Source organism: Chrysemys picta, chromosome 7 (genome assembly GCF_011386835.1).
Source record: "Chrysemys picta bellii isolate R12L10 chromosome 7, ASM1138683v2, whole genome shotgun sequence".
In the NCBI taxonomy this organism is placed as follows: Eukaryota; Metazoa; Chordata; order Testudines; family Emydidae; genus Chrysemys; species Chrysemys picta.
In genome coordinates, this window is record NC_088797.1 from 118,240,205 (window position 1) to 118,255,406 (window position 15,202).

Sequence of the window (15,202 nt, forward strand, 5' to 3'; positions counted from 1 at the left end):
GTTACATCTTCTCATGGGATTCTTTATACCAGTAAATATTTAAAACATACAAACCACCCACAACCTTTCAGTAGTCCTTTGTTGAGTCTGGGAACTCACCAATGCAGCTTTCTATATGTAATGCTGCACATAAACCCTACTCCGTTGGTTCTCAAACTGGGGGTCGTGACCCCTCAGGGGGTCACAAGGTGGGTACATGGGGGTCCTGAGCCTGTCAGCTCTGTGGGGCTGACAGTCCTGACCCCCCCATTATATTCCCCCACCCCTCAGGTTTAATTTATAAGGGGGGGGATTACATTCAGAGGCCTGCTGTGTGAAAGGGGTCACCAATACAAAAAGTTTGAAACCCATTGCCCTATCCACACCAATACTAATTCAACCAAAGCAAGCCTGTAATGTAGATGCTCTTAAACCAGTTTAACCCTTGCTTATCTATATAAGTTATCGACCCAAGCTAAATCAATTTAAGCAGGGTTAAACTAGTTCAAGAACAACTTCATTAGGAGTTTGCACCAGTTCAACTAGACAGGATTTTAAAACGGATTTAGTTACTTGTCCCTAGCATAGACATGGCCATATCCTGGAACAACTGATCTGATATAAACTGGGGAACTGATGACTCACATGGGTGCTGGACCCTTTTTTTTTTTTGTGGCTGTGAAGCATCTCTTCAAAGTTGGAGGTGTTTTGTTTCTACTGTTTGTTTCTAAAATTCACACATGCCAAAACATTGTACTCTGCAGTATTTTCAATTGGTGTTTTTCTGAGGAGCCCTCTCTTTTTGGAAGTTCAACTGCAGCACCGACCAGAGTGGAACTAAAAGACAGACCAGGATTTTGGTTTTTATAGCGCCTTTCACACCCTAGGCACTCTAGAGAGCTTTACAAGCACTAAGTTAGACACTGGTAAAACAGAGACTGTGTAGTCAAACATGGCAGCCATTATGCATTCAACAGTACTTCCCACAGAGCCTTGGGCATTAAAATCATCTGTTTTACTGAGCAGAGGAAACTGTTCGCCAAGACACAAGGATTAGCTCCTACCCATTTCAAAAAAAAAAAAAAAAAAATTGCCATGGGATCTTTAACATCCACATGGACAGGCATCTAAGAATTTGATTTAAATGTCTGACCATATGCCTGAAAGAATTCAGCACCCTAAGCATCTGACAACAAAGAGACACTATCCTCAGATCTCCTGTCCTTGCGCTTCTTTCAGCAAGAAGCAAAAACATTTTAACAACGCAAATGTATTTTTCCTCTCACCAAGGCCTACTTGTCTCCTATAATTTCCATCATTTACTGTCATTAATTTTTTTCCCCTCAAACTAAAACCAGCAGCTTGTGAGTCAGAGAACAATCATTAACTTTTACAACTTCCATACAAATCCACCTACTCACACCGGAAAGGCAGTATTGACTGACAAGGTGGCCTCAAAGCAGGCCCTGCAATCACTGGGAGCCTTCCTTGGGGTGAGGGCCCTGGGTTTCAATGTACCATTATTGCAGAATCACGCCCCAACAGTTGTGTTATTTATTTATAAAATACCTGTAGGAATCTAAAATATTAAAAATCAGCGACCAGGCACTATAGGAAGGGTCATTCGTTTGGGAAAAAAAAAATCCTTTTACAGCTTTTTGCAAAACTTTGAAGTCAGGTCAGGACATACAGGGCATGGTCCAAAGCCTATTGAAATCAATGGGAGACTTTTCACTGATCTCAGTGGTCTCTGGATCAGGCAGAGGTAAGACAGTCTTCCATTAATAACTGAAAGAGGGATACATGTTTTCTGTATCAGAAAGCTGTTCAGAATGAACTGTACTGTACAGATTATGGGTTTCATGCTACATTGCTCCTGAAGCCAGGAAGTCCCACTGAAGTTGATGGGACTTCTGAGTGGATAAGAAATGCAGAACTCACTACAGCTTTCCCAGCGTACTCCCAACTAGAATGCAAAGACATTCTCTACCACAACATCTCTCATTAAAAAGTGGCTGCAGCGTCATTTTAAAGTGTCCAATCATTACTAATTCATTTAGGAACAACTCTAACGCTACTCATAATGAATTAATTGGAATTAATCTGGCTGTCATGTGTGTTTCCACAGGAATCCCATTGTTATTCAGTATTACTAAAACACCTCCAGTGAAGTCACGCAGTACCCCTGTATTTAGTTTAAGGAAACTTTAAATTGATTAGAACAAAATTACTGATGTTTTTAGTGCATCATAATTGGCACAGCAAGCCGAAACCCAGTTATCCCCTCAGTCCATATTTACTCTTGCCCATTCATTCTGCATTTTCTTCGAGAATCTGGCTGTCCCCTACATCTGCAATTCATTGACTTTACAATTTACCACATGTTGAGATGGAGAGGTCTCAGCTCCATTTGAATCACTGCACAAATATGCAAGTGATTTATCGTTTTAAAACTGAAGACTGCAAAAGAACGACTCCACTTTTCCTGAACATTACTCCTTCTGGCAGCCCATGAACAATTACAGTTCGTACTAATTAAGCTCTGTAAATGTGCTGTGCCCTGCTAATGCCTACCAGGCCTCAAATTTATTTTCATGAAGCCAAACTTTAGCTAGCAACTTAACTCATTCAGCACTGGCCCAACCCGGTTGCCTGTGTATGACCCCAAGAAGAATAAGGGTCAAGGCTTTAGCCTGCCTAAAACAAAAGAATAAACTAGAATGGATGGAATTGCCAGCATGGAATTAGATGAGGAGGGAGGGGTGAAGTATCCTGGGAAATGAAAAAACATCACTGTTGATAACCTGTTAAAAAGGTACTACCACACCATCTTTGTAATGTGGTGTTAAGGGATTCATATTTATCCCCAGAGGCTAATAAGTTACAGCATTCCATTGACTAGGAAAATGCATAAAGCCTTCAACTAAACTGCCTGTACATTTATTTGTGGAAAGTACAATGACAGCCCCCCCCCCACCTTTTTTTTTTTTTTTTTTTATAAGAGTCAGGATTTACATGATTTGCAGACGAAACCCATATGGAGAACAAGAGTCGATTTCTTAGTCTTTTTCTCCCCCACTCTCCCAGCTTGTCCCCTGGTATCTGTGATCTGGATGTGACAGTAATCTATGGGGATGCTGAAATCAAGAAACTGCTAGAGAAATTAAAACTAGATTAATACCTAGGCACAGATTATTAATCATGTTGTCTGGTTTAAAACACACACAACATACAGGCAAGAGAGAAGCACTTAAATTTTAACTGCCCACTCCAGGAAAGCATGTTTAATTAAGAGTGAGCCGTGAACAACAAGCTTTACTGCGTGAAGAAAATGTTTTTCCCTGTCCCCCAAGACTTTCTTGACACTTAAGAATCAATCCCTAGCTCCCCAATTTCCCCTTCAGTCATTCACCCAAATACGTTTTTTCAAGTCTGTAACATTTCTCTCTGCACTTTAGCATTCTTTCTTAGTCATCTAATAACCCTCCCCTGGCCTCTGGATTCTCTACACTTCCTCAGATACCGTTTTCTTCTCCCAAACACTACTTCCAGTGCCCCCCACCCCCGACACTTTCTTCCCTGCAAACTCAGATTTTTCCTTCTTGAAGCACATAAAACCTTTTTCATCTAACTATTGTTTCAAAGCTGACGATGTTAACTGCTGTACTCTGTGTGTGTTTTCACACAATGTAGCTTTTTACCGAAGTCTTATCCAAACACCTTTAAAAAAAAAACAGGCTAATAATACACATTTCCAAGATGCATTTAACTTGTGCATTAATCCTGGCATGTGATTTTTCTTTTTCCAGCTCAGTGGTACATCAATAAATTAAAAGGCAGTTCCAGGTATCAAGTTTCTTTAAGTATTCTGGGAAATATTTTGTTGGGTTGGTATCTAGATACACTACACAATACTGTCAGTGTGTTCATAAAGGATGCAAGCTGTAGTAACTTTTTTTTTTTTTTTAATTTGGCTGTCCGCATTGTTTAGAATTGCTCTCGAATTTTTCTGCACTCCAAGTGTTAATTATAAACTTAACTATATCCTACGTAAAAAGCAAAAACACAAACCTGCAGTTGGGAGGAGGAGTGCAATATTCTTAGCTTTTTGGGGTTTTCATGATTTCCACCCCCACCCCCCAATGTCTCATTGCTTATAATTAGTGAAAGAAATTTGACCCACTGCCAGTGTCTGTGGACCTTGGATATTATAAGGCCAGCGTGGCGTCAAATATCTTAACATTCATAAGTGTTATAGGCTGTAAATAAACCCTGTGGATTTATGACCCTGTGCTGCTTGCCAGCAAATGACTGTGGCACATTTCTTTCAGCAGACCTGTCGAGGTGCAAGTTTGCCTTTGGTTGTAAAATTAACCATTTCCTTCACAAACCTGCCCAATTATGAACCCAAGTTTAAGGCTTACTTGCATATTTACAGTAATTTAATACCTAAAGAAACACACACCTCTAAACTTCTCTCTAATCCTACAAACACCACCACGAAACAAAAGTTCTCACAACAGTTACAGTGTAGGGGGGATATAGGGTGACCAGACAGCAAGTGTGAAAAATCAGGACGGAGGTAGGGTGTAATAGGAGCCTATATAAGAAAAAGACCCAAAAATCAGGACTGTCCCTATAAAATCGGGACATCTGGTCACCCTAGGGGGATAATATCCTATTCACGTACAAACCATGGGGAAAAAAATGTGCACACACACACACAATATTATATATATATTGCAAATACATTTTATATATAAGCAAGCACTTGTTTTGAAGTTGGGAGGGGCGAGGAGATGGTGGGAAGAAGCATATTATTTCTTGCCTGCTTCTGTCTGCACAAGAATCTCCTCCCTTCCCCCACTATAATGTCATCTACTTCCTGTGTAGGAGAGCATTTGCTAAATCCAGGTTGTCTCATGCTTAACTGCCAATAATCCAACTTCCACATAACTCCCAGACAGCTGGGAAAAGGTCCTCAGAGTTTTAGTCATGGCATAGAAACTCACGTCCACCCAAAAAATCTGCAGCTGTCCTTTCTCTACAAGGCATTTTTAATCTGATTTTGAAACCCAGTCATGAAAATCTGACAAATGTAAAACACTTTTTTACCTGAACTCTGGTTTACAATCTTCAGTGAAAGCTGCACCATATTTTTTAACTGATTAACCTACATATATTTTTGTGTTTGAAGAAAACAAAAAGCAAAAGCAAAAAGAGAGAAAAGAATAGAAAAAAAAATCCATCACCAGTTAATGTATGAATACATTCAAAAGCTGGAAAGGCATCTACTGTAATTTTTCAAGTACAGATCAGCCACTGGTGCACCTATTAAAATGTTCAATTTCCAAAGCAAATATTATTTTTAATGAAGTGCAGTACTGCAATTATCCTGTACACTCAAGTAACAGTACTGTATTATATTGTTTTGCAAGCTTCCAGAAACATGAAACTTTGCTATAACTATTTTTCATAGCCCCTTCAGAGAGAAACTGGCTGACCAACCAATGGTGCATTTTCTCTAAAATGAAATTATATCAGGGACATTCAGATTCTTTATGGAAAAAAATTAACAGAATCCAGACTATTTACCATTGTATCCCACCAACACTGATTCACTCTGCTGCAGAATTAACAATCTACCTACTTAAGCATTCAGAAGTTTCATATTGTACGTTCCAACCAATTTATACCACAGGACCATCAATTCTTATATAATAGCATGTTTCTACACAATTCCAGAAACTTTATTAAAAACATGTCCATTTTAAAAAAAAATGAATAATGCACATCACTGAATGCTAAGTATCATAGAGCACTAAAGTGCTGACATATTAAGTTATATCTACATTATTAAACTAGTTGGTGGATGTTAATACCATAATCCATATTGCAGACATTAAACCTCAACCATTAAGATTAGTACAGAATTAATACTATCATATCGAAACTGAAATCTTAACATGCCTAGCCATAAATATTTCTGAAGGAGATGAAAAACAATTAGCATAAATACCAAAAGAAGGGCAAGAACACCTGTTCTTTTTCAGTACCGATAAGCATTTTATTGTTCTCTATTTAAAATGTAATGACCTGTGTAATTACAGTAATATTACATTGTATTGCAGGGGGCTTGGAATGTCACACTTTGAAAAGTGTTGTCAAAACAATTCAAGGGGGGAAAAAAGGACCACCATTAACCCTTCACACTTCGGCGTCTACCTCTTTTGTATTAGAAAGGATTAGGTTTGATTCAGTAGATAAAGGAAAACATCCATTTTTCAAGTCTGTTATTTATTTATTTTTAAAGTTTCCTTTACTGAAGGTAAAACCTTAGTGAATGGGCTGCTCTCATATTTTGCTGTTCCAAGCATTCAAAATTCAGAAATGAACACAAGATGCTGCCTTATGTGCAATCTAGTAAGAAATCTCTCACTTGGAAAGCAAACAATTTAGGGCAAAGGAAGATGCAACAGCACTGATAAAAATATGAAAAATCTGCTGGTAAATATTCTTAACAAAATATTTCTATTTGCTGGTTGAAAACATGAATTAAAACACTAAATGCGGGTTTCAAATTAAATACAACTTCTTTGTTTTTAAACTTTGAAATGCAAACTATTTCCTTTATTATTCCTAATAGCCAGCTACCTCAGTCCCTCTTCAAGTATATGCGAGACAGAGATTCTCAGATACATTACTACATTTCTATTTGACTAGATCTCTCCTTAATGCGTATCTGTATTCTTAAAAGCCATCCAACATTACTCTATCAAAAACAAAATTAACATTATACAGAAAAATCTTTGTCATTTTAAAATAAAATTATTACTATCAAGCTTTATGGAGTCTTCAACAATTAAAGCATTATTCATCATAAGCAGATTTAATGATACTTCATAATTCTTTACGTTCTTAAAACAGAAAAGAAGAAATCAGTGTTCTCAGGAGTTTGCTTTTGAACAACAGACAGCTGCAGATACATTTAAAATTAACAACAATTCTGCTAAACCAAAATAAATGAACAAACCACAACAGCAGCAACAAAAAAAGAAAAAAATATATGCTACACAACTACATCACCTTTTTACCTTATATTCTCTGAAAATGTAACGGATAGGGTATTAGAAGTCTACACAAGATGTATTTTTTATATATTAAATAATAACTATGCAGAATTTTCTATACATTTCCAACTTGCATTTAAAACTAAAATCTAGGTGGTTTGGGATTCAAAGCTGGTTTAGTAGATGTCAAGAATACACCTAGAACATACAGTATGTCAGACAACATCTATCCTGCTTAATCTTTAAATTATTCTGCTTTCAGGCCTAAATGAATAACTTTAATTTTTTCAGCCCATAATTAAGTGGTAAGCAAACACGGAGACATACAGAATGTGAAAGAAAAAAAGGTGAAGATATGAAAAGGTTTGTGGTTCCTGATGTGCAAATAATAAAATTGCCTACTGAGAGTGGAAATATCCCTTTTAGAATCCATCTGATAACACACTACAAGGCCACCTGCTATGTCAACAATAAAATAACATGTAATCTTTTATACAATACCTTTAATTCATACAAATAGAACATTCTTATGAAGGCCTTTTTAAATGTAGGGAGAAAGGGAGGAATATTTCCATTAAAGGTAACTACTAAATGATCCATATCTTTAGGTTCTAACGAGAAAAAAGAAGGTGACAAATAAATGTAATCAGGAATTATGTCTGTTGTAACAAAAATATTTTTGAAAAAAAATCAGAACACAAAAAACGAATGTGATACCTCAATTAAGCTAACTATTCTTGGAATACTGAAAGCATGTTAAGTTTTTTTAAAAACTGCAATATAAAACTATTTGGAACAAAGTAATTTTGGGGCAATACTCTGAGATCTTGAACCTAACGCTTACAGAATTTTAATTTTTTTTTTTTAAAAAGCCATGCACACACAAAATACATACATAACCATATTTGAAGCAAAATATAATGCATTCAGCCCATGCTTTTCCCCTCCCCAATCATTAAAATTACAAACTGCAGTCACCCTCTTCCACAGTCTGAGAAATCATGGCGCTTGAAAAGCAGCCTTACAAGATAATAACCATAATAAAATAAGTAAAATACTACCACGTCTTTAAATACATGCAAAACTAGAAAAATATTTTTTTCATATTTCAATCCCTCTATATTTACTAATCTAGGTTGCTACTGCCACTTTACTGAGTGAAAACAAGCCTGACCTGATGTTTAATATTTTAACGCTTTGAAACACTTGTAGATCTGATAAACTGGAATCGTCCAAGACTTAATCCATTAGCACAGATTCAACATCTACTGAACAGTAGATCTGTTATTTCAAATTGCTCTCTCATGTTACAAAAAAATGTGTAAATAGATACATGGTGATGGTGGGGGACCCTTCAGATTTAAAAGCACCTAAAGAATGCAAAATGACAACCTTGGGCAAGTGTAAACAAACACTTCTTAGCATTTTGTACTCCCCATGGGTTTACCATTCATAATTAAAAACCCCTCCTTTAAAAAAAATTAGTCTTGATGTGTGTTACATAGGGATATACAGCACAGTTAGTGATACTACAAAGCATCAAAGGAGAAACAGCAGCAAGAGACAAACCTACCCCCATCACACCCCAAAGTTTAATTGAACCCCACTATCTGAACTACAGTTACTTCCCTCCTCCTCCATACAGACTCTCTCTTTTACCCAGAAAATCTGGCCCTTCATCCACAAACACACATATTTTCAGCAAGATTATTATTTCTAGAATGCACTTCCAAGTGGGGGGGTTGTTTAATGTATTCATTTTTTAAAAGGCAGTTTCTGTTTATTGTATCAGTCCTGGTCTGTGCTCTGCTCTAACTCCTTTCAGGACTCAGTTTAGCCACACACAAATAAAGAAAGAACTCCTTCAGGTCTTTCTCCCCTTGCAAAATAAGAGCAGTGTGTTTAGCTCCGGGTAAGGATGGGCTTTTTCTGTGAGCGTTCAAGAGATGGATTCATCTCCCTGATCAAGGTTTGTTCAGTTTAAACTAATCAAGCATGTGAGTTTGCAATTAAATGTCAATAACCTTCCCGTTCCCCAAAAAAGTGTAAACACACAGAGAAAAAGAGAGAAATTGCTGAACCAAAGTGAAAAGGCCAGACAACTTGCAATGGAATTTAAAAAAAACAACAACGTTCTAGTCTTTACAAAACAGGATAAGAAACTATATAACTTGGTGACTCCCAATACGGTACATCAGTATCTGAGAGAGCTTCTGCAGCAAGGAAAGGGTTAAGGGGGAGGTTAAAAAAAGAGGGAGGGGGGAAGAGACCAAGACGCCACTGAAGAGGGCAGAAGAAAACAGATCATTCACCATGGCAAATAAAGAGTTTTGTAGAAATCAGATTGGAGATTCAGCTGATGAGAAAAGAAACCAAAACACAGCCTGGGATTTATAATTTTTTGAAAGAAGGGAGAATCGAGAGGTGAAAAGACCTCCACGCAAAACTGAAAGTAAAAAAGAAAAAAAAATATGGCGAAGTGTAAACAAATCCCATTCTGCAAAAGCCATGAAAGTTTGGAAAGTTTCTGACTAGGGGGACGGGGGGAGGACATGCAGGGGGCTTAGAGCTGGGGGGAGGGGGGAGGAAAGAAATGTACAATCCTAGCAGTGACCGATCGTTTAAAATACAGAGATGTAGATGCGCCACTTACTGTTCTTGCAGTTGGAGAGAGCGATCCATTGGGGAGGTACGGGCTGGTCAGGTCTGGGATCATTATAAAAGGATAACCAGGGTATGGTGGGCCCTTAAACAACCCTCCATCTTGCCTTTTCGCAGCTAACATGGCGGGGCAGAAAGAGAGAGAGAAGGGGTGAAAAGGGGGGGATAAAAAAAGAGATAGGGGGGAAAAAAACTTTGTTTAGAAAGTGTCTCCCCCACCCCCCGCCCCCAGGCAAAGTTGTGCAGCCGGCCCAGCTGCACAGCAGCGCGCCCCTGGGGCCGCACTGGGCTTCCTTCGGCAGGTCGCCCCGCAGAGCTGGGGGGCTCCTCGCTTTGGGGGCGGGGTGGGGGGTTCGTGGTACTCACCTTCTTCTAAACTTTCCCTCGATTTATCTCTGAAAGTTTCGGACCTAGGCGGAGGCCGCCTCTCCGCCTGGGGGGAGGGGGGACAGAAAGGAAAGATTGGGGGAGGGGGGGGACACAAAAAAGGTGGAGGGGGGGGGAAAGAGAGAGAGAAACAGAGTTACAAGTTTGTGCAATGGAGGAAACTTAAAGTCAAACATTGTAGCAACATTACAACACCCCCGCCTCCCCAAGTTGTGTCTGAGGATTAGCCCCCTAAACACAGTTGCAAAGCACAACTCCCCCCTCTGCCCCCCACCTCTGCCTGCCGCCAAAGGGGGGGGAGGATTTTGGGGGGGTTCCCCCTCCTTACCTCCGAGTCTGAGGAGCTGTTTTGATTCGTTTCTGATTCATTGACCAGGGAGGACTTGACATCCGCTAAATCCCGCTCTGCCGAGGAGTTGTCGGAGATCTTCTCCTCCTGCTCCCCTTCGTCTTTGAAAGAGATCAGCTCATCGTTGGCCCCCAAGTCGTCTCCTCCACCGCCGTTCAGCTGCGGCATTTTCCTGCCGGCTCACCCCACCAGCAGCAATTTTGCAACAAGGGAAAGGGGGGGGGGAAGAAATGAAAAAAAGTTTGCACCGGGGGAAAAAAAAGTCCAAGGTGAAGGGTTTTTTCTTCTTCTTCTTCTTCTTCTTCTCCTTCTCTGTTTCCTCCTGGGGAGGGGAAAAAGAAGGAGGAGGAGGGGAGGGAAATGTCTTTCCTTTCCTCTTTGCACCAGTGACTTTGGGTTTCTTCTTCTTCTGGATTTTTTCACCCCTCTCTCTCTCTTTCTTCCTTCCTTCCAGGGAGCTGATCAGCGTGCCAAGGGCGCACCAACCCCACACCCAATGTGAGAATAATAATAATTAAAAAAAAATAGACGGGGGGAGGGGGAAATGGTTTTTTAAAAAAATTACAAACAAACCAAACAACAAGTCAGCTGGAGAGGGGGGGAGACGCCGCAGATATAGGGAGCCCGTGCCGCTCGGGTTTGAGTGAGTTGAAGTTAGACTGAGAGCTTTTCAGTTCAAAGGCGGCGCTGATTGACAGATAGAAAAAGGGGGATCGAAATCCGGAGGAACGGAGAAGTCTGGGATCCGGGATTATTGACAGGGAGAGAGAAACACACTAGGCACTTAATGAGATGCAGGAGGGGGCGGGGGCTCCCCCGGTGACGTGTGCATAACTAAACAGGTTTGGGGAATGAGCGAGGGGAGAGAGAGGAGGAGGAGGGTGGGGGAAGCGGAGAACTAACAATGATCCTTTTTGGCAAGAGCCAGAGAGAGTTTAGTGAGTGTTAGGGGAAAAAAAGGGACTGGATTGAAGGGAGACAATGAAGGGGGAGGAGGGAATGTAAGGGAATGACCCAAAGAAAAACAAAACACATGCAAAGGGGGAGAGGAGAAAATTGCACTCTACTTCAGAAGTACATTTGCACAAGAAGGGGGAAAAATATATAGGAGTTAAGAAGAGAGGAAAAGATGCCTGCCCTTGTGTCTGCTGTTTGCAAAGCAGTAACTTTTATAGAGCAGAGATGATTAACTCTATACATTTGTATGCATGGGGAAAAGTGCAATTTCTCAGAGATTTTCTGTGACATTATTTTTATTGTGCGTGGTTAGGTTTTTGGCTTGTGGGGTGTTTTTTTTTTGTTTGTTTTTGTTTTGGTTGTTTTTTTTTAAACCCGTTAAGATTTTTTTTATTGCCAATCGTTGTAGGTAAGAAACTAAAATAATCATGAAATAAACCCCTTTTCTTACCCAGCGTTTTCTTCTTGCATGTATTATTATTATTATTATTATAGTCCTACTGGATTAAAATGTGCAAGATAACTCTTCAGTGAGCAGATATCGCCAAAAGAATTTTTGGCGTAAGGCATATTATTATTTTTACCTTTAATGGGGAAAAAAATTGGAGGAAAAGGAATGTGATTGATACGTTAATGATCAAGAGAGGAGGGAGATCCAGGACTCTGTGTCTTGAGAGGTGAAAAGTTTTTTGTGTTGGCTTTGTAAGCATCACAACAGGAAAATTAAACTGAAAGTGACATAGCCACTGGAATAAATAGGACCAGCTGAATGGTCCCCAAAACCAGCCAGCAAATGAGTTACCAAATGTAGATTATGGGGGGAGGGGGGCGGGGAGTAATTGACCGCTCAAGACATAACGAAAGGGTATTCAGTTCAAGGATTTGAGGCAGCAGTTGTTGTTTTTTTAAGTCACTACCCAGAGAGCAGGCTCTACACAGCAACAAAATGGGGAGCGGAATAATGCAGATGCAAGAAATGACATCTGGTACCCGAATATAATGTGCTGAAGAGAGAAGGAAAACAAATTGATCTTCTAGCAGTGACAAATTATAACAATGGACGAGTCAATGGGAAACTTTAACATGGACAAGGAACAAAGGAGGGAGGGGGGCACAGAGACAGTAAATTCAATGGGAATTAGTAAATTGCCTAATGGAAATGGTGTTAGAAAGCAAGGGGACAGACTGTACTAAATAATCCAAACATTCCCCAAGAAATCTAACCTGCTGCTCCTACGAAGGGCCATTCAGCACGTAGGGTTTCCAAAACAAAGTCAATTTGTCATGCAATATTTAGAGAGTTTAGGGATTTCAGCTAAACTGTCTTCTCTAAAAAGAATAATAAAAATAATAATACAGAGATCGACAAGGCTAACACAAATTCTCAGGCATTAAAAAGTTCACATAGAAATTTGCATACTAAAGGGAAAGATGCAGACAAAATAGAAATAAAAAAATCACTGCAACTTACAACTTTAATATTAATCAGTAAAGCAGAAATAGAGTGAAAGGAAGCATGAAAAGAAGTAAAACAAATGTGTACATTTAATCAGACAGGATTGCATAGGACACAAAGAACAGGGCTAATTAGTCTCAGCAGGTAGGGACTAACCTTCAGACTTCATAAATAAATAAGTCTGTGAACAATGTCTAAGTGGGAGTATGGAGACAGAAAAGGGATTATTTCAAGACACCAAGTAAAAACATGAAGAATGAAATACTTCACTGTTAAATCAATGTACAAATGGATTTAACAGTTTCTTTTTCTTCTGGTCTTTTGACTAACTTGCTTTTACTTTTAGACATTTTGCAAAATAGCTATGGTTGGACACACACTTCCCAATTATCCCTGGCTATGTAATGGCTACATTTTGCAAGCTGTTTACTTGCAGAGTGACACAGTAACAAATATACTCAATTTTGTTTGCCTTTTGATTTTTTAATTATTTTAAACTCTGGTGTGATATGAGATTAGAAATACCAAACATGCTGAACTCTTACTTACTTTATAGGACCATGTGTTATAATTGGATCCAATTGAACAAAAAATAACTTTTTTAAAGGGATTTTTATGCTCTCGTATAGATTTTTAGCAAACATGTTTCCCTAACAATTTTGCACTGTAATTAGTGCCATTACTCGTTTAGCATCAAAAATGTGGTTGGTTTTCTACTAGATATAGAAGGAGATTCTCTGCCCCAGGAAGCTAACAAATGAAGGACCTGATTCTGTAAACAGTTATGCATGTGAATAATGTTACTCGTGGATTACTCATGTAAGTAACACTACTGACATCCGTAAGCGATTGTAAGATCTTGTTAGGCCCTGATCCTGCACTGGGAACCCAGGTGCAAAGGTTGGCCCTAGCAGCTCCTGATGCAAGAGTTAGGTCCCGATACTGGAATATATTCCCCACTACACCCACATGGCTGGGCACAGAACCGCAATGAGGTCAAAAACTGTACAGGGGTTTCTCATGTAGAGTTCATTACAGGATTGGGGCTTTAGTTATTAACCTTGTGCATTTTTCTAATTGACCCATGCTTATCCTTTCAAATAACTACATTTTTAAAAAGAGCAGCAAGTCACAGTGTTGTCATTATTCATTAGAATGTCATTATTTAATAAAGTTACTCATAGGAGCATATGCATCATATCTCATTTATTTCCTGGTTTCCAATTTTAATAGTTCCAAATATACAAATGCCTTTGGTGGAATGAGCTCTCAAAGGGTCAATAGCACCTGTTAGCTGGAGGGTACCCTGGATAAAAAATGTGTAACTTGTAATATAATATTCAGAAAAAAAGTCAAGCTAATCCATTGTGTGAAACATATGATTTATTGTTTTGATACCCAATTTGAAGCAACAGGTGGTGTGTCAAAGGCAGGTGCTAAGAGTTTGGCCTTCCAGAGACATCAGTTATCCTGGCAAAGTTGTCCTATGGTGTAGATCCGGGAGCACAAGTGACTGTCTAGACCATCATAAGTCTCAGCCTTGGCACAGTACACCATATGTTGGGCTTGCTTTGCGAAACAAGTGGGACAAGGTCAGATTAGGGAATTTGTATCGTTTACAGCGAGTAGTGTCACCATTTACATTCACAGAATGCCTTTCAACCCAAAGGATTCCACAATGCACCAGAAACAGCACTGCTGAAAAGCAGAGTGGGGGTGCCAACAGGGGTGCTGGAGCAATTTTTATAGTGGGGGTGCTGAGAGCCATTGAACCAAACTGTAACCCCTGTATACGATGGAAACCACTTCAAGTCAGGGGGTGCGGCAGCACCACCCCACCCCTAGGTCCAGCACCTACAGGTGTCACCCAATCCACATTTCACAACAGAGAGGAGAAGGGAAAGTTTGGCCCAGGCTAGCAGGGTAAACCCCTAGTTGTATGAAAAATTATTTGGAATCTTTAACGTCCCCCCCAGAGGCTATGTCTCTAATAGAGAAATATGGTCCACTAACCACCATTTGGACCGAGTAGTGTACCTGCTACACATGTGGGACAGGACCTCTGTCTCTAAGGTCTTCTCCAAAAGCCCCTACACTGTAGACTTGCAAGCATAGAACTCTGCTTATCTATCTCAGAAACATTGAAGGGCTTGAGTTGACCATGCTAAGATTTTAATCTATGGTTTGAGGAACTTTGGGTGTTTCAAAGGTGATCTTAGACCACTAACTCTGTTTGCACTGCCATAAGGTTTTTCTACATTGACCAGGTGTTAATGAAACTTACAAACAATGGTGGCTACCTGGAGTCTATGCTTCCAACATTGTTGCCGCAGATGGAGCTGC

The 15,202-nt window shown here is 39.6% G+C and overlaps 1 protein-coding gene across 50 annotated transcripts in view; it reads right to left on the reverse strand.

The window, feature by feature from the left end:
- Positions 1–11,982, reverse strand: part of TCF7L2 (transcription factor 7 like 2) — a 203,609-nt gene extending 191,627 nt beyond the window's left edge. For 49 of the 50 annotated variants that reach the window (XM_042855248.2, XM_042855247.2, XM_042855253.2 and 46 more), the window contains exons 1-3: positions 10,426–11,982; positions 10,077–10,143; positions 9,703–9,827 (exon numbers count right to left, since the gene is read on the reverse strand). In XM_042855248.2, coding sequence (XP_042711182.1) covers positions 9,703–9,827; positions 10,077–10,143; positions 10,426–10,614 — 381 coding nt within the window. In that variant the 5' untranslated portion in view covers positions 10,615–11,982. Of the gene's footprint in view, positions 1–9,702; positions 9,828–10,076; positions 10,144–10,425 lie in introns of those variants that run through there. The other variant, XM_042855249.2, reaches the window with a different exon arrangement.
- Between the last annotated feature and the right edge of the window lie 3,220 nt (positions 11,983–15,202).